Raw genomic sequence first — 21028 nt, forward strand, 5'->3', positions numbered from 1 at the left:
TTCAGTTCAGTCGCTCTGACTCAGTCAGAGCTCTGACTCAGTCGTGTCTGACTCTTTGCGACCCCATGAATCGCAGCACGTCAGGCCTCCCTGTCCATCACCAACTCCCGGAGTTCACCCAAACTCATGTCCATAGAGTCGGTGATGCCATCCAGCCATCTCATCCTCTGTCATCCCCTTCTCCTCCTGCCCCCAATCCCTCCCAGCATCAGAGTCTTTTCCAATGAGTCAACTCTTCGCATGAGGTGGCCAAAGTACTGGAGTTTCAGCTTTAGCATCCGTCCTTCCAATGAACACCCAGGACTGATCTCCTTTAGGATGGACTGGTTGGATCTCCTTGCAGTCCAAGGGACTCTCAAGAGTCTTATCCAACACCACAGTTTAAAAGCATCACTTCGGCGCTCTGCTTTCTTCACAGTCCAACTTTCACATCCATACATGACCACTGGAAAAACCACAGCCTTGACTGGACGGACCTTTGTTGGCAAAGTAATGTCTCTGCTTTTGAATATGCTATCTAGGTTGGTCACAACTTTCCTTCCAAGGGGTAAGTGTCTTTTAATTTCACAGCTACCTCTACATTTCCTCCACACTCCTGTCCAGAAACCCAGGAGTGACAATCCAGTTGAAGAGGGAAGCTAGGAACCTTGTCATGAGGCTGTGTCTGTATGACAAGTGAAGTGGTCTGACTTGGAGTGTAGGTTGATTTACTGTGGCTTTGAAGGTGGCTGATGGATATTCTTGTGGGTTACATCTACAGGCGTGTGCTTATGCTTGGAGGTGTAACTGTCCACCCCATAGTGTGGCCAGTGTTACATCAGGAAATGAAGAGAGAATGCATGGCATACAGTAGGTGTATCATGTTAGCTCCGGTTTCCTTTGTACTTCAAAGTATGGACAAGGGCAATATTCTTTTCCAAAGTCACACCGAATGTAAAACTTCTCCAGAATTGATAACTTTTATTTAGATAACTGGCTGGCTGACAAGGCTTAGATGACTGCCATAGTTCCTTCCATGACCAGATAAGCAATCACTAGGTATAGGGTATGATGTAAAAGTCATGTTACATGTGCTTAAGTAAGGATAGTCAAAAGAAAAGCTTGCACTGCTTTCCTAGTTTGTAGCTTTCCTTTTCTCTGGAGAAAATAAATATGAACTACTGATTAGATTCTAGGTTCATATTCTTTCCCATGTCTTGGTAGATATAAAGCCTTTTCATGAATAGCCAAAAGTCCGGCAAGAAAGAAAAAAGACCTTAGAAATGAACACCAAACCAAATGATTGGTTCATGAATATTTATGAGCTGTTTATAATGACAGTGAGTTCCTATTAATACTAACTAAAAGCATGTGTAAAACTTAAGAATTTGCATAAAATATTCATGAGAGTCATTTATATTTCCAGTTTTCAATCACTGCTCTATGACTATACCCTTAGAATACCCCAAATATAACCATAATCAGTACATTAGAATGGGCCCCAACATTTTACTTTTCCTAAAATTAACTGCCTTCACATTTAATCCTTTTATTAAGTGGGAAAACAGGGTACGTATGTATCATTCAACTTACACGAATCAAGTGCCTACTAGTTGCCAGGTACCAGGCTAAGTGCAGAGAATACAAAGCTACATGAACAGTCCTGCCCCGATCATTCTGCATGAACAGATGAATTTCCCTACTACAGGCACCGAAAGAGACAGGGACAGAGCGCTGCAGAAGGACAGGATGGGGGGACATGGGAGCCTGAAGCAGGGACCGTTCCACAAAACACACTTGAGTTGGATCTTCATGCCATCCTTGTGGGGCACTTTGCCAGGCTGAAGAGATAACAGGACAGAGAAGGGAAAAGAACCATGAGTAGAGTAGGATTGAAATACATGTGGCCTTGAAAGGTGTTGATTTTTGGTTTCTAGACTAAGAAAATTTCAACAATTTTACATGTTTCTATTTTTATTCTCTAAAAAGTTGGGGAACATGGGCTTTTGTCAGCCCCTCTCCTTGGGAACTAATATTTACTGAAGGTCCATATGCTAACACTATGTGGTTTTTATATGTACGATCTCATTCAAGAGATCAAATGCAAAACCACTTTGCAAAGTAGGTAATATCTCATATAACAGATAAGGAGATAAGCTCAGAGAGGGTAAGAATTTGCCCAAGATCTGTCTGACAATATAGCCCACCCCCTTACCTCATGCTGCCCAGAAAGGAAGAGTTTCCATGTGACAATTGATCTAGGGCCACAGTAAGGAAAAGATGAATAATAGTGAACCTCAAGTGGGGCGTACTTTACATGTACCAGATACTGTTTGAAGCGTTTTACATGCACGTATCAGTATATTTAATCCTCACAATCTCCTTGGGAGGTGGGTAGAGTTATTACTGCCATTTAATAGATAAGGAAACTGAGGGACAAAGCAGTCAGATAACATGCCCGAGGTCACAGAGTTGGTAACTGGCAGAGCCAGGATTCAGATGCAAAAAGTCTGGCTCCCACGTCCCTGCATTTAAATGCCTCACTTCCCACTTTTTAACTCAAACCAAATCCTAACTTGAGACTCTGCTGGGAAAGATAACCCAGGCAGAAAGCACAAAGTGGTGAAAAGATCCTATGTTCCCAAACAATAGGGAAGAAAAAAAAAAAATTTAGGGTAGCTTACGAATCAGTCTTGATTGATGGGGGGATGGGAAGACAGTAGGGAGAGGGCCACGAGGCAGAAGGGATAAGTCTTTTTCCTGAACTTTGTAGATGAAAGACTCTCAATCTGCATTTTCTGGGTTTTTTCAAAGGGAAAATTTCCTTGTGAGGAAAGCAGTTTAAATATTAAAATATTAAATATTAAAAACATAGAGATGCATAAGGTATTATATTCCATGTACACATAGACCAACTACTCACTTGCATAAATTCCCAAAAATTTTACTTGAATTTCGTGAATTGACCACTTTATTATACCTTATATATTTTGATAAACAAGATTTTTATTAATTATTTTTAAAAATGGATTCCACCATACTTTATATTTTTGCATGCAATAAAATTATGTAGATAAATATATCTTTTAAACACTTTAAATATTGTTTAAATCAATGTTTTGTTATCATCTGATCTAAATATATTCTCATCAACCACCAGATGGCATAAGGTGTGAGAGTTTTATTCTGACAGGGTTAACCATGCACATGATAATCTGACCTATAATTTCAAAATAATGTATTTTGGAAAATGTTCTAGCACTCCAACAGCTCACAATTATTTCAGCCATATGGGAGAAGTGGGTGGATAAGGTGAAAATGACATTGTCCTACTCCTTCTACATTTTGAGTTCTCTGGGACTGGCCTTACATAATGAATCAATAATCAAACAAATACAACAAAGTAGTTCTGTCAGAGGAAATCGAAAAGGAAGTCATGTCAAAGCAAAATTAACCTTATATTCTACGTAGGTTTCTTTAAGCGAAACTTGAAACATGCCTTCCAGAAAAAAGCACAGAAACCATGCTCATACTTCTTCAACTTCTGCTCCGTAAAAACTTTTCTAATGCTTGCAATTTACCCTGAAAGCAGAAAAGTATCTATCTAATGTAAAAGCTTTTCTCCATTTTGTCTCGAAGGAAGGCTGATGCAGAAACTGAAAAAAGGTCTCCAACCGAAAAACTTGATCTGAACTATGATATCAAAGGACAGGAAAGTCTATTTTAAGAGCCTTGGTTTCTACACAAATTCATAATAAGCACACTATTTTTATTAATCCTGTATTTTCACCTAGTAAAGAGGTCACAATGCTAACAAGGAGCTAAAAAATGAAATAAATACAAAAAATAGGAACTGTAATTCCCCTAGCTTTGTGGTAGCACATTCACTGCATGCTTTGAAATGAACACATCAGAATAAATGATCACTATAACACAGCCAGTACCACAGAACGGAGATGGAATCTGTGCTCTAACATGATGAAGCAAAAAACCTGCCTTTGGAAGTCACAAGACCAAAGCTGAGATTAAGGTCCCTTCCTTGATGTGGTCTAAAAGTAATTCCAAAAGATACTGTCACAATTTAACATTGTATTTAATTACATACTTCCTCATTAATTTAATATACTTGGCTCCTGAGTGAATAATCCTTTTGTGAAAGAGGAAAAGGTATTTGAAACTATGAGAAAGATGAAATGCTAACTGGTGATCTATACAGATGTGAGAGTTGGACCATAAGGAAGGCTGAGCACTAAAGAATTGTTGTTTTTGAATTGTGATATTGGAGAAGTCTTCAGAGTCCCTTGGACTGCAAGGAGATCAAACCAATCAATTCTAAAGGAAATCAACCCTGAATATTCATTGGAAGGACTGATGCTGAAGCTGAAACTTCAATACTTTGGCCACTTGATGAGAAGAACTGACTCACTGGAAAAGATCCTGATGCTGGGAAAGATTGAAGGCAAAAGGAGAAGCAGGTGGCACAGGATGAGATGGTTAGATGGCATCACTGATTCAGTGGACATGAATTTGTGTAAACTCTGGGAGATAGTGGTGGACAAAGGAGCATGGTGTGCTGCAGTCCATGGAGTCACAAAGAGTTGGACACGACTTGGTGACTGAACAACAATGAGGATGGAAACAAGAAAATTAACAGGAAAAGTATTGTGAGATCCCTTCACGGTGGCTCAGGTCCTGTCTCCATCTTTGGAAGCCAGTAGATAGCAAAGATATTTCCCACCTGGGTTCATATGAAAGGACAAAATGATACTTAGTTTTGTTCAGGTTTTAAAGAAATTCAATGGGCTTCTTCTAATAGTTCAGTTAGCAGAAAGTGAATAATAGATATTTCAGGTGCACAGTAAAATATTCTAGGCACTTAAAATTACTTACCTTAAACTCCATTCTTTAGTATGTCTTAGATCATCTTTCCTCCAATTATAATACTGTTTAATGAAATTCGGATCTTTTAGAACTGAAATTGGAACAATTTAAAAAGGAGCTATGCATACATTCTTTAACAACAGTTCAAAGTTTAAAATAATTCATGTCTTAAGTTGGTATGAGGCAATAACACATACTATCATAGTTCAAGTCACATTACAATCCTCAGACACTTTCCAAATTCTTTTTACTTAAATTTCGTGATATTGGATGTTGTTTGAACAATCAGATTGTAACTTTGTAACTTATACAAACTCTTATACAAACACCATGTGGATCACAACAAACTGTGGAAAATTCTTAAAGAGATGGGAATACCAGATCACCTTACCTGTCTCCTGCGAAACCTGTATGCAGGTCAAGAAACAACAGTTAGAACTGGACATGGAACAGCAGATTGGTTCCAAATTGGAAAAGGAGTATGTCAAGGGTGTATACTGTCATTCTGCTTATTTAACTTATATGCAGAGTACATCATGCGAAATGCCAGGCTGGATGAAGCACAAGCTGGAGTCAAGATTACCAGGAGAAATATCAATAACCTCAGATATGCAGATGACACCACCCTTATGGCAGAAAGTGAAGAGGAACTAAAGAACCTCTTGATTAAAATGAAAGAGGAGAGTGAAAACTCAACATTCAAAAACTAAGATCATGGCATCTGGTCCCATCACTTCATGGCAAAAAGATGGGGAAACAATGGGAACCAGTGACAGAATTTATTTTGGGGGGCTCCAAAATCACTGGAGATGGTGACTGCAGCCATGAAATTAAAAGACGCTTGCTTCTTGGAAAGAAGCTATGACCAAATAGACAGCATATTAAAAAGCAGACATTACTTTGCCAACAAAGGTCCATCTAGTCAAGGCTATGGTTTTTCCAGTAGTTATGTATGGATGTGAGAGCTGGACCATAAAGAAGGCTAAGTACCAAAGAATTGATGCTTTTGAATTGTGGTGTTGGAGAAGATGCTTGAGAGTCCCTTGGACTGCAAGGAGATCAAACCAGTCAATCCTAAGGGAAATCAGTCCTGAATATTCATTGGAAGGACTAAATCTGAAGCTGAAGCTCCGATACTTTGGCTACCTGATGCTAAGAACTGACTCACTGGAAGAGACCCTGATGCTGGGAAAGATTGAAGACAGAAGGAGAAGAGGAGGCCAGAGGATGAGATGGTTGGATGGCATCACCCACTCGATGGACATGAGTTTGAGCAACCTCCAGGAGCTGGTGATGGACAAGGAAGCCCGGTGTGCTGTAGTCCATGGGGTCGCAAAGAATTGGACATGACTGAGCAACTGAACTGAACTGACTGAACTTATCATTATACTGACAATTATTTATATATCACTTACAGAAATGAAGACAGTGTTAAAATAGCTCATATAGAAACTGACATCATTGTTTAATAAAATTCTAATTCAGCACTTGAAGTGAAAAAAATAAAACCTTGGAGGCTGATGTGACATTACAGATCATGATTTTCCATGAAGCAAGAATCTACAACAAATGATCATCCAGCCTCTAAATCCCTTGCCAATGACAGAAAATTCTCCTCTGTATTTTGAGACTGCCCATTCCATTGACAGTTATTTAGGTCACACGGTCCTTCCTTAATCTGAGGGCTTAATCTGAGTTTCCTCTGTTCATCCTTCTGACCTCCTCAGCAATACTGAATAAATATATCCCTCTCCCATGGGCAGGATCCCTCCAATATTTGAAGATAGCTCTCAAGGCAGGCTCAGTTCCTTCAACTTTTTCTTAAGTCATGATTTTCTAGAGACCTAACCATTCTCAGCCCGGCGGTGAACTTTGTTGATACTCCTATTAGAATTTTTATCCAGAACTGGCTCAGAATCTTGACTTCATACCAATAGCAAGATGCAGGTGGGATTGCTGTCTCCCTCAAAACAGACAGACCAATTTAGTTCAGATCTGCCTCGGCATTCTGGAAATCACATTACACCACTGGCTTATATGTCTGTGGTTAATTATAAGCCTTATGCCTTCAATCAGTTTCACATAAAGTTATTGAAAACCTACTAAGCTTAAGCACTGGTAGTTTTTACATGAAATACTATTAAGCCAGATCATTCACACACACACATATATATCCTTCCTTATCTCCCTTGTCCTCCCCCTGGCTTTCTGCCTCTTCCTCCTCTCCTCCCCTTCCCTTCTCCCGTATCCCCCACCTCTTTTTCTCTCTCTTTCTTCTAATTGTCCTGGGTTTACAGCCCTGAACTCTTTAACCAACCTGATGCTCCCTACCAGTCTTGTCCTTATCTGGAGCTTCCTTCTTAACAGTCATTAATTAATGCCTTTCAGCTTGATGAAATTTGTCATTGACACAAAAAACATTTAAACTTAGTCATTCTCCTTTTCTTCTATTGTTACATGATTTTCACTAGCAATGTTCCTATCTATACTTTAATGTATTTAATTCAAACACATACATACATATTCTTATAGACTTTGTTGATATTCTTTTTATTGTTATTTGGAATATATTCCTTCCTTCCTTCAAGGAAGCAAACCTGCACTCCCCAGAGTCCTTAGCAGGATTCATTATTACTTTTAGATGATTATAATAATTAACATTAATAGAATTCTTACTATGTATGGGGGTACTTGTAGATATGCAGCCTTACCATTATAATACCCACTTCACAGACAGACAGACACGGAAAAGTTGAGAAATGTCTTCTCAAATGTACTATTCATTACTCATTCGTTACTATTTGAATGATGTACTCTGCATATAGGTTAAATAAACAGGGTGACAATATACAGCCTTGACGTACTCCTTTCCCAATTTGGAACCAGTCTATTGTTCCATGTCTGGTTCTAACTGTTGCTTCTTGACCTGCATACAGGTTTCGCAGGAGGCAGGTAAGGTGACCTGGTATTCCCATCTCTTTAAGAATTTTTCACAGTTTCTTATGATCCACACAGTCAAAGACTTGAAACACACAAAAATTTTTTTTTGCCACACTAGCAGCTTGTGGCATCTCAGTTCCCTGACCAGGGATTGAACCTGGACCTTAGCAGTGAAGCAGCAGATATTAAGAGAACAGAAGCAGAAGATATTAAGAAGAGGTAACAAGAATAAACAGAAGAACTACCCAAAAAAGATCTTAATTACGTGGATAATCATGATGGTGTGATTACTCACCTAGAGCCAGACATTCTGAATTATGAAGTCAAATGGGCGTTAAGAAGCATCACTATGAACAAAGCTAGTAGAGGTGATGGAATTCTAGCTGAGCTAATTCAAATCTTAAAAGATGATGCTATTAAAGTGCTGCATTCATTATGCCAGCATATTTGAAAAACTCAGCAATGGCCACAGGACTGGAAAAGATTAATTTTCATTCCAATCCCAAAGAAAGGCAATGCCAAAAAATGTTCAAATTACCTCACAATTGCACTCATTTCACATGCTAGCAAGGTCATGCTCAAAATCCTCCAAGCTAGGCGTCAACGGTACATGAACCGTGAACTTCCAGATGTACAAGCTGGATTTAGAAAAGGCAGAGGGACCAGAGCTCAAATTGCCAACATCCACTAGGTTATAGAAAAAGCAAGAGAATTCCAGAAAAAACATCTACTTCTGCTTCACTGACTACTCCAAAGCCTTTGACTGTGTGTATCACAATAAACTGTGGAAAATTGTTAAAGAGATGGGAATACCAGATCACCTTATCTGCTTCCTGTGAAACTTTTATGCAGGTCAAGAAGCAACAGTTAGAACCGGACATGGAAGATCATGTGAAATGCCAGGCTGGATGAAGCACAAGTTGGAATCAAGATCACTGGGGGAGATATCAATAACCTCAGATATGCAGATGACACCACCCTTATGGCAGAAAGCAAAGAGGAACTAAAGAGCCTCTTGATGAAAGTGAAAAAACTGGCTTAAAATTCAACATTCAAAAAAATAAGATCATGGCATCTGGTCCCATCACTTCATGGCAAATAGATGGGGAAACAATGGAAACAGTGACAGACTATTTTCTTGGGCTCCAAAATCACTTCAGATGGTGACTGCAGCCATGAAATTAAAAGACGCTTGCTCATTGGAAGGAAAGTTATGACCAACTTAGACAGCATATTAAAAAGCACAGACATTAATTTTCTGACAAGAGTCTGTCTAGTCAAAGCTATGATTTTTCCAGTAGTCATGTGTGGATGTAAGAGTTGGACTATAAAGAAAACTAAGTGCCAAAGAATTGATGCTTTTGAACTGTGGTGTTGGAGAAGATGCTTGAGAGTCCCTTGGACTGCAAGGAGATCAAACCAGTCCTGAATATTCATTGGAAGGACTAAAGCTGAAGCTCCAATATTTTGGCTACCTGATGTGAAGAGCTGACTCACTGGAAAAGACCCTGATGCTGGGAAAGATTGAAGGCAGGAGGAGAAGGGGACAACAGAAGATGACATGGTTGAATGGCATCACCCATTTGAAGGAAACGAGTTTGAGCAATCTCTGGGAGTTGGTGATAGACAGGGAATCCTGGTGTGCTGCAGTCCACGGGGTTGCAAAGGGTTGCACACAAATGAGCAACTGAACTGAACTGAACTACTGGGCCACCAGGGAACTCCCAAAATTTGATGTTTCCATTGAAGGATAATTCATCTTTCCTTAATTATTTGGAATTGCCTTTCCTACGTTTTCTACTTGAGTACGTATGGCACTCTCTTCCTTATATATTATGAAATCCAAAATGGCATGGTCACCTTTTCTGAATATGCCCATTATTCTTATATTATAGACTCATTTTCTCCACTGCTTTGTCTACTATCTGAGAGAGGACAGATGCCACCATATTTGTACAAACTTTTAACACAACATTGAAAAAACCAAGATCATGATATCCAGTCCCATCAATTCATGGCAATAAATGGGGAAAAAATGGAAACAGTGACAGATTTTATTTTCTTGGGACCTGGAATGTCAGGTCCATGAATCAAGGCAAAATGGAAGTGGTCAAACAAGAGATGGCAAGAGTGAATGTCGACATTCTAGGTATCAGCGAACTGAAATGGACTGGAATGGGTGAATTTAACTCAGATGACCATTATATCTACTACTGCGGGCAGGAATCCCTTAGAAGGAATGGAGTAGCCATCATGGTCAACAAAAGAGTTCGAAATGCAGTACTTGGATGCAATCTCAAAAACGACAGAATGATCTCTGTTCGTTTCCAAGGCAAACCATTCAATATCACAGTAATCCAAGTCTATGCCCCAACCAGTAACACTGAAGAAGCTGAAGTTGAACGGTTCTATGAAGACCTACAAGACCTTTTAGGACTAACACCCAAAAAAGATGTCCGTTTCATTATAGTGGACTGGAGTGCAAAAGTAGGAAGTCAAGAAACACCTGGAGTAACAGGTAAATTTGGCCTTGGAATACGGAATGAAGCAGGATAAAGACTAATAGAGTTTTGCCAAGAAAATGCACTGGTCAGAGCAAACACTCTCTTCCAACAACACAAGAGAAGACTCTATACATGGACAGCACCAGAAATCAACACCGAAATCAGATTGATTATATTCTTTGCAGCCAAAGATGGAGAAGCTCTCTACAGTCAGCAAAAACAAGACTGGGAGCTGACTGTGGCTCAGACCATGAACTTCTTATTGCCAAATTCAGACTTAAATTGAAGAAAGGAGGGAAAACCACTAGACCATTCAGGTATGACCTAAATCAAATCTCTTATGATTATACAGTGGAAGTGAGAAATAGATTTAAAGGCCTAGATCTGATGGATAGAGTGCCTGATGAACTATGGAATGAGGTTCATGACATTGTACAGGAGACAGGGATCAAGACCATCCCCATGGAAAAGAAATGCAAAAAAGCAAAATGGCTGTCTGGGGAGGCCTTACAAATAGCTGTGAAAAGAAGAGAAGCGAAAAGCAGAGGAGAAAAGGAAAGATATAAGCATCTGAATGCAGAGTTCCAAAGAATAGCAAGAAGAGATAAGAAAGCCATCTTCAGTGATCAATGCAAACAAATAGAGGAAAACAACAGAATGGGAAAGACTAGAGATCTCTTCAAGAAAATCAGAGACAGCAAAGGAACATTTCATGCAAAGATGGGCTCGATAAAGGACAGAAATGGTATGGACCTAACAGAAGCAGACGATATCAAGAAGAGGTGGCAAGAATACACAGAAGAACTGTACAAAAAAGATCTTCATGACCCAGATAATCACGATGGTGTGATCACTGACCTAGAGCCAGACATCCTGGAATGTGAAGTCAAGTGGGCCTTAGAAAGCATCACTACGAACAAAGCTAGTGGAGGTGATAGAATTCCAGTTGAGCTATTCCAAATCCTGAAAGATGACGCTGTGAAAGTGCTGCACTCAATATGCCAGCAAATTTGGAAAACTCCGCAGTGGCTACAGGACTGGAAAAGGTCAGTTTTCATTCCAATCCCAAAGAAAGGCAATGCCAAAGAATGCTCAAACTACCACACAATTGCACTCATCTCACACGCTAGTAAAGTCATGCTCAAAATTCTCCAAGCCAGGCTTCAGCAATATGTGAACTGTGAACTTCCTGATGTTCAAGCTGGTTTTAGAAAAGGCAGAGGAACCAGAGATCAAATTGCCAACATCCGCTGGATCATGGAAAAAGCAAGAGAGTTCCAGAAAAACATCTATTTCTGCTTTATTGACTATGCCAAAGCCTTTGACTGTGTGGATCACAATAAACTGTAGAAAATTCTGAGAGATGGGAATACCAGACCACCTGATCTGCCTCTTGAGAAATTTGTATGCAGGTCAGGAAGCAACAGTTAGAACTGGACATGGAACAACAGACTGGTTCCAAATAGGAAAAGGAGTACATCAAGGTGGTATATTGTCACCCTGTTTATTTAACTTATATGCAGAAACGCTGGACTGGAAGAAACAGAAGCTGGAATCAAGATTGCCGGGAGAAATATCAATAACCTCAGATATGCAGATGACACCACCCTTATGGCAGAAAGTGAAGAGGAACTCAAAAGCCTCTTGATGAAAGTGAAAGTGGAGAGTGAAAAAGTTGGCTTAAAGCTCAACATTCAGAAAACAAAGATCATGGCATCGGGTCCCATCACTTCATGGGAAATAGAAGGGGAAACAGTGGAAACAGTGTCAGACTTTATTTTTTGGGCTCCAAAATCACTGCAGATGCTGACTGCAGCCATGAAATTAAAAGACGCTTACTCCTTGGAAGGAAAGTTATGACCAACCTAGATAGCATATTCAAAAGCAGAGACATTACTTTGCCAACAAAGGTTCGTCTAGTCAGGGCTATGGTTTTTGCTGTGGTCATGTATGGATGTGAGAGTTGGACTGTGAAGAAGGCTGAGCGCCGAAGAATTGATGCTTTTGAACTGTGGTGTTGGAGAAGACTCCTGAGAGTCCCTTGGACTGCAGGGAGATCCAACCAGTCCATTCTGAAGGAGATCAGCCCTGGGATTTCTTTGGAAGGAATGATGCTAAAGCTGAAACTCCAGTACTTTGGCCACCTCATGTGAAGAGTTAACTCATTGGAAAAGACTCTGATGCTGGGAGGGATTGGGGGCAAGAGGAGAAGGGGATGACAGGGTATGAGATGGCTGGATGGCATCACTGACTTGATGGACATGAGTCTCAGTGAACTCCGGGAGTTGGTGATGGACAGGGAGGCCTGGCGTGCTGCGATTCATGGGGTCGCAAAGAGTCAGACATGCCTGAGTGACTGATCTGATCTGTGGTGCTAAAAAAGACTCTTGAGAGTCTCTTGGACAGCAAGGTGATCAACCCAGTCAATCCTAAATGAAATCCGCCCTGAACATTCATTGGAAGAACTGTTGCTAAAGCTGAAGCTCCAATACTTTGGCTACCTGATATGAAGAGCCGACTCATTGGAAAAGACCCTGATGCTGGGAAAGATTGAAGTCAGGGGGAGAAATGGGTGAGAGAGGATGAGATGGTTGAATGGAATCACTGACTTGATGACATGAGTTTGAGCAAACTCCAGGAGATAGTGAAGGACAGGGAAGCCTGGCATGCTTGCAGTCCATGGGGTTGCAAAGAGTCACACATGACTGAGTGACTTAAAAAATTTTATTCTCATAGTTTTTTCACTCATCTATCTCCTACCATCTAATGTTGCTGTTGCTGCTGCTAAGTCGATTCAGTCGTGTCCGACTCTGTGCGACCCCATAGACAGCAGCCCACCAGGCTCCCCATCCCTGGGACTCTCCAGGCAAGAATACTGGAGTGGGTTGCCATTTCCTTCTCCAATGCGTGAAAGTGAAAAGTGAAAGTGAAGTCGCTCAGTTGAGTCCGACTCTGTGCGACCCCATGGACTGCAGCCCACCAGGATCCCCCGTCCATGGGATTCTCCAGGCAAGAGTACTGGAGTGGGGTGCCATTGCCATCTAATGTTAAATGCCTCAAAAAGCTTATCATAATGCTTATCTTTTTGTCTTCAATACAACCTGCTGTCTAGACAGAGAATATGGTCAGCGGATGATGTTCAGAGGGGAATAATGAAGAAATGAGAACCGGTGAGATTTTGTCAGAAATTCTTCATTAATATCTCCCATTGCTACCAGAACTTGACACTGTGGCAATTTTGTAATCTTTGGTAGAAAGCATCCTCTATTGCCTCCATAGTATAGTTCTACCTGCCTTTACTTCTGAGGATTACTGGACATCACTTCTACTGTTTTCTTCCATGATACACCTATTGTCTAATATCTGTATAGGCTGATCTGAAAAATTTTTTTTCCACTCTGGGACTGTCATGTCCAAAGAAATATACAAGCACTAACTTACCTTAGTAAGTTCTATTTTCACACATACTACCTTATGCTAACCACAGAGGAACAACTTAGGATAGAATATTTTTGTCAATGAATAGAAATGAAAAATGAGATACAAAGAGTTAAATGACTAACCTAAATTCACTTAACTAGGAGTCTCTAATTTCTGACATCAGGCTTTTCCCATAAGGGCCTTTCCATTGATTGAATATTGTAACCACCTGGGGAGCTGTAGAAACTACTCCCCCCGGGTCCTGCACCCGAGACCCTACTATAATTGGTCTGGGGGTGCACCTTTAACATGGGAATTTTCACAAGCTCCTCTGGGGATTCTAATGAGTGGTCAAGACTGAGACCACTGCACTGGAATTTGATGATACTGCCTCTTGCATCTAAATGTATTTTTTGAGATACCTGCCCTCATCGCTAGTTCAAAGGCTCAAGGAATGAAAGTATCCCAAGGTGAAAGCAAGCGTTCCCACGATGCTTCAGGCTGTTTGGTCTGTCTTGTTGACAGCAAACAAATGCCAGGAAGCCTCCGCTCACTACCGCAGGGTACACTGGTCTGAAGGAATTCTTTCCCTGTAACATAAACATTTCCTTATGGGGATCGGATTTTGTCATTAAGGTGCTGTTGCCCACAACCAGATGTATTGGTTTGTTCTCTGCCAAACTTTTTATTTGCCATTCTATAGTGATGGACAGAGAACAGTGGATCATCAGTACATTTTCCCATGATTGTCTATGATTATGAATAAATAATTGTAATTATTGAAAATGTACCACACATACTTCAGAGTTTGAATTTAAATCTCAAGTTATAGAGAAAGAACAACTTTATATCATATTATGGAGGCAATGTAATATAAACAAAGAACAATGAATGTGGAATCCGAGGATTTGGTTCAGGTCTTTGGGCCCCAGCCTGACTGTACTATAAAGAGTAGCCACACTTACTGAGCACGCACTGCGCACTAGGCACTTTTAGGGAGTCTCAGTGTTATGAGGTGTGTTCTGTGATTATTCTCATCTCACAGAGGAGAGAACAGGGACACAAAGAGGTTAAGAAACTTACCCAAGGTCACACTACTAGTAAATTGCAGGGTCTTAGCAATATACATCCAGAATTTACACTGTTACCAATATCTCACATTCCATGTGTGATTTTAGGTAAATTACTTAGCTTCCCTTGGTCTTGGTTTTCTCATGTATAAAACAGAGTAATAACAACACCCAGCTCATTGGGTTCATATACAACTATGGATGACAAATTTGGTGTTCAGTAAATATTGGTTGATAAGTGAAAAAAGAACAATAATATTGAAATGATTAAAAAATACAGATTAAGAGGTACAAACAACTAAGCAGAAAATAAACAAACTACAAAAATATATTATACAACACAGGGAATTTAGCCAATAATTTATAATAACTATAAATGGAATATAACCTTTAAAAATTGTGACTATCATTGCATGCTTGAAACTTACGTAATATTGTACATCAACTATATCTCAATAAAAAATTAACAAAAAAACACCAATAGGGCATATACTTTGTAAACTATATTATACAGTTATTCTGTATCACACAAGAATAAACTTACTGTTTGTGGCACAAAGATATGCAATAGAGTTAAAACTTAAAATCATAATATAACCACTCATCACTACTCATAAAACAAAAAGCTCTTTAAAATATGCACAAGAGTTTAATAATCCTTCCAGTGATAAAAATATAACTGTAGAAATGAAGTTAATAGAAGTTTCTCTTTTATTTCTGAGTGGTTGAAGGAGCATTCTATAATCTGAAAGCTTCATCTTTATTATTGCCAGGAAATTAAGCCATTAAAAAGATAGTATTGGATCTGAGCCAGCTGAACTATCCAAAGACAAAATGGCCAGCAGAACATGTAAGGTTTACATTTAATTTTTTTTAATTAAGTGCTGGTTATTATTGAAGGAAAGCTTTTGAAACATTCTTATACAAATCTCTGTAGGAAAAAGAGACAGAGTGATTGTGAAATCTTGCACCAAGGGCTAGAATCAAAGTCTCAGAAATTCTTCTGGGCTAGAGGTAACCATTACCAGCTATTGCCTTCACAAAAAGGAATGAATTACATACTAGCTTAGTGACAGATGCAGAAACAAGAACCAAATTAAATATTTTGGTGTCAAACTCTTTTGAAGAAGAAATTTCATCCAGTGACACTGCATTATTTCTTCCATTTTAAAATTACTCTTTATTCTAAGAAATCATTTCCAATTTTAATTGGGCATGTGCTTCCATTATTTCCTTAGCAGCTTGGAGTTTTCTAGAGCCTCTATATATTTACACGTTATTCCATAAAGCACCATCCTATAACAATCTGTTTGTTTTCTGGTTGAAGGAATCGGACACTGAATTGTTCCCTGAAGCATGGCAACTGCCTCTCGACACGTCTGTTAAGGGTTATCACCTCCTGGAACCCATCTGAGCTCCTCAGGGCCTCTTACATAACAAATACTCAAGATGCATTGCTGAATTAACTAAGAAGCAGTCAATCAAAATCTTAGAAATGAAGTCAATGCTCATGTATTTTGGTACCAAAATCAATAAAACTCTTTTATACTGATAGTGTTGCTAAAGACTATTTCTTAAAGTACCTTAAACAAATTATTTTTCTTAACCACTAATCCATGAATCAGTGAGGAAGATAATGTGTAATTACAAAATAACTAATAACCAACATCCTGAAAGAGCAAGTAATTTCTTAGAAATAATTTGATCTCACATTTTTATATTTATTATGTTTAGTACTTCTTTTTGCTCTTGTGTGCTAAGTTGCTTCAGTCATGTCCAATTCTTTGCGACCCCATGGACTGTAGCCTGCCAGGCTCCTCTGTCCATAGGATTCTCCAGGCAAGAATATTGGAGTGAGTTGCCATTTTCTCCTCCAGGGGATTTTCCCAACCCAGGGATCGAACCCACACCTCTTATGTCTCCTGCATTGGCAGGCGGGTTCTTTACCACTAGCGCCACCTGGGAAGTTCTTTTTGCTCTTATTTGTGCCTTAAAACTAGATATGATTTTTTGAGGGGTGATATTTTGTTCTCTTAAAACCAGACTATCACAAGGATGAGATGAAATATGATGAGATCACAAATTAAGGCAGTGGTCATAGAGGTGGAGTAGAGGGAAAACATTTGTAATGCTGCAGGAGATAAAATCAATAAGGCTTAATGAGGGAGATAAAGAGGACTAGGAAATGTACATGATTCTGGCTCGGCAAGTAAATGCAAGAATGGTGATCTACTACTGATCAAGAGAAATAATAAGGGAGGGAGAAGAGGTTTGGGGGCAACATAATGAGTTCATTTTGGTACATCTTAGATATGAGGTACCTTAGTGTCAGACTTTATTTTTTGGGGCTCCAAAATCACTGCAGATGGTGATTGCAGCCATGAAATTAAAAGACACTTACTCCTTGGAAGGAAAGTTATGACCAACCTAGATAGCATATTCAAAAGCAGAGACATTACTTTGCCAACAAAGGTCCATCTAGTCAAGGCTATGGTTTTTCCAGTGGTCATGTATGGATGTGAGAGTTGGACTGAAGAAAGCTGAGCACCGAAGAATTGATGCTTTTGAACTGTGGTGTTGGAGAATACTCTTGAGAGTCCCTTGGACTGCAAGGAGATCCAACCAGTCCATCCTAAAGGAGACCAGTCCTGGGTGTTCACTGGAAGGACTGATGCTAAAGCTGAAACTCCAATACTTTGGCCACCTCATGCGAAGAGTTGACTCATTGGAAAAGACTCTGATGCTGGGAGGGATTGGGGGCAGGAGGGAAAGGGGATGACAGAGGATGAGATGGCTGGATGGTATCATCGACTCAATGGACATGAGTTTGGGTAAGCTCTGGGAGTTGGTGATGGACAGGGAGGCCTGGCGTGCTGCGATTCATGGGGTCACAAAGAGTCAGACACGACTGAGCGACTGAACTGAACTGAACCTTATTACACAGCTGGAAATGTGCATTCAGAATTCAGAAGACAGTCTGGTTAGAGATGAGGCTTTAGGAATTATTGGCATGTGGGCTAATGAAAACCATAGTAATGGATGATGTCTACCAGAGAGAGCTGGGCAGCGAATACTGAATGAAGAAGTTATTGCTAAGGAAAGAGGCAGAGGAGCACTTGGAAAGGTAAGAGGAAAACCATGGAGTCATAAGGAGAGCATAGCCAATATGAGTTCAAGTAAGGTAAGGACTGAAAAAAGTAATCACTGAATCTGAGAATTCGGAAGTCATTGATAACTTTAGAATGTACCATTTCAGTTGGATAGCTTGAAAGTCACATGTGCAGACTGGATAACCTACTTTGATACAAATCAGAAAATAGCACTCTAAAGATTAGATTAAAAGGGACCAGAAAGTTGTCCAGCTCTCTCATTGCATCTTTTCAGCTCTTACTATATGATGGTAACAGATGATCTTTCACTAGACTGATATAATTGAGCAGCCCCAGGTTTTCTTGCTGTTCCTCTACTTAATATCTCTGGCTTTGAGAATAATTGTGTTTAGAATTAAAAAGTTTCCTCCTGCTCTGAAGGCTTCTTTCTGGGGTGAGGGAGTAAAGTAAATCTCAAAGAACTGAGAACTTTATCTTTTATTATTCCAACTGTCTATCCTTCCTTCTGGCTTTTCATCAGACTTTAGTCCAGAACTCTATATAAAAGAAGGACTAAATGAACAGTTATTGAATGATTAGTATATGGAGCCAACAAAGAAGCTTATCACCCTCAAATTCCAAATATGTGTCAATTAGTCTTTGAAGGCAAGACAAGCTAAGAATGTTCTGAGATTAATATACCACCCCACTCCCCACAAAATAAGACAAGGCTAGATCACCTTACATGGAGTTCTGTAATATTCTGTGGCTTTTGATGTGGCTATTCCAGACCATGTCTTGTAGTAATCACTAAATGAGACTGATTCAATTGATCTGAAAATACAAAATAAAATCGGGCAGTGAGTAGCATGCAAACTTGCTTTTTAAAATTATTTTTATCAGAGTGGACTCATTCAGTATTTTGTTATAAGCCATTAGTGTGTGTGTGTGTGTGTGTGTGTGTGCGTGCTCTAAGTCACTTCGATTGTGTCCGACTCTTTGCAACGCTATGGACTGTGGCACCCCACTTCAGTACTCTTGTCTGGAAAATCCCATAGATGGAGGAGCCTGGTAGGCTGCAGTCCATGGGGTCATGAAGAGTCGGACACGACTACGCAACTTCACTTTCACTTTTTACTTTCATGCATTGGAGAAGAAAATGGCAACTCACTCCAGTGTTCTTGCCTGGAGAATCCCAGAAACGGGGAAGCCTGGTGGGCTGCCATCTCTGGGGTCGCACAGAGTCAGACACGACTGAAGGGACTTAGCAGCAGCAGCAGCAGCAGTGTGTGTGCGCTAAGTCACTTCAATTGTGTCCGACTCTCTGCAAGTCTATGGACTGTAACCTGCCAGGCTCCTCTGCCCATGGGATTCTCCAGGCAAGAATATTGGAGTGGGCCGTCACGCCCTCCTCCATGGAATCTTCCCTACCCAGGAATTGAACCCACGCCTCTTTATGGGCACCACATGCCTGTACTGGCAGATGGGTTCTTCACCACTAGTGCCACCTGGGAACCCCCCCAAACCATTAGGCTGATCTGCAAATTCTAGCATGGTTATTTCTAACAAATGAATCTAACATAATTTTCCACTAATACATGCAAATCACAAAAAAGAGCTGCCCAAACCAGTTTTCAAGAATAAGTATAAACGTGCATCCATGTGTATATTATAAAAAGAAAAAAATGTAGGTTTAAGATAACTGCCTTTCATGACTAACAGTAAAAAGAACTTAAAATAAAGCATCACAGCTGTATATTTTATCTTTCTACAATAAGCAACTTTCTTACATTTCTATGCTGAATTTTAATAAAATCACCTTTATTTCTTTTTTCTTACGAGGAGAAAAGAAACACCAGAATTGAGATTAGTTTAATTTTTATACAGAAATCTGACTACTTCCAAAGAGGGGAAATAAACAACTCTTGTCTAATATTACTGCCAGCACATTTCCTTCCTCTGTGCTAATGTTACCAAAGCCTAATGGAAGAGCAAAGACTGCTACAAAGTATTAAACAGGAATTATGAAACAGTCTCTTACTCTTAGACAACTGCATTTCTGATTTTGTTCCTACAAACATTTTGAATGCAGGGATTCTCAATACTCTATAAACAAAACACTACTTTCAGATAATTTTTAGATGTGTGAAATCATCAATTAACTGGCTTAAATGGATGCTTAAACATCAAATGTAAAAGACCTTATGTCTGTTTTAAATTCCTAGCTCTGGAGGAAGAAGCAAATTTTCCGTTACAATAGGTTATTAACATTAATTTTTATAGGTAAATCATAGGTGCTTAAGTATTTGACTCATTTTTGAAAGTAATAGGGCAATACCTGAATGTGTTAAATCATTCATTTATTTAAATAATAATTATGGACATCTAAAATTTGAGGCTAACATTTTTCAAGTGTGCTACTGCATCTGTAATCACACTTAAGTAGAAACCTGAAACTTGGTGAAGATAAATTAATCACTACTATTATTGCTTCCAGAGCTACACTCAGTGCTTTATACTACTAAATGATATACTAAACTAACATTAATTTGCCAACAAAATGTTTCGGCATTTGGCAACGGAGGTAACAAAATGAAAGACTGCATTATATCTCCTGCATGAGAAAGCTTGTGATCAATCTGCTGTCACAGATCATTTAGCAGACAACAATGACCCAAGAGGAAGGAAACTGTCAACATACTGTCTAGTGAAAAAAAATACACCATCTTCAGGCACAATCGTCTCCATTGTTTTCTGTCTGTTTGACGACGACCCATGACCCTCTCCCTTCCCAATGGTGTCCTGTTCAATTTCAAGCTGTTAGCCTTCAGGGGCTTTCTCTTCTTCCCCTAGAATAATTAAAAATATTACCCTAAAAGGTATAACTTTAGTATAGTGTGAATATACAAAACAGAATGCCTTGAACACTTGGGAATATCTGCACCTTCAACTCTATAAAGGAAATAACCCCTTAAAATAAGAGAACAATAATTATTTACTATTATTATTCAGATAAACTACTAATGGATAGATACAGCATAAAAATACCTGTGTTTATAGTTTCAACCAGTAATAGGAATTTATTGAGTATTATTTTTGGCACTAAGAATATGAAAAAGTAGAAGACATTATTTTAAAGTGAACA

At 39.4% G+C, this 21028-nt stretch overlaps 1 protein-coding gene across 23 annotated transcripts in view; it reads right to left on the minus strand.

Annotated features, from left to right (window-relative positions):
• UBE2U (ubiquitin conjugating enzyme E2 U) overlaps positions 1-21028 on the minus strand; it is an 84728-nt gene that overhangs the window by 13753 nt on the left and 49947 nt on the right. For 10 of the 23 annotated variants that reach the window (XM_044944896.2, XM_045166140.1, XM_045166138.1 and 7 more), the window contains 2 exons: positions 18629-18717; positions 4870-4951 (listed from right to left, as the gene is read on the minus strand). The exons of 1 other annotated variant lie outside the window; for it this stretch is intronic. In XM_044944896.2, the coding sequence (XP_044800831.2) occupies positions 4870-4951; positions 18629-18717 (171 nt within the window). Of the gene's footprint in view, positions 1-1282; positions 1821-4516; positions 4718-4865; positions 4952-18623; positions 18718-21028 lie in introns of those variants that run through there. 12 more of the 23 variants (XR_006641213.1, XR_006641211.1, XR_006641214.1 and 9 more) reach the window with 9 other exon arrangements.

The sequence above is a fragment of the Bubalus bubalis genome, chromosome 6 (genome assembly GCF_019923935.1).
Source record: "Bubalus bubalis isolate 160015118507 breed Murrah chromosome 6, NDDB_SH_1, whole genome shotgun sequence".
Taxonomy (NCBI): domain Eukaryota; kingdom Metazoa; phylum Chordata; class Mammalia; order Artiodactyla; family Bovidae; genus Bubalus; species Bubalus bubalis.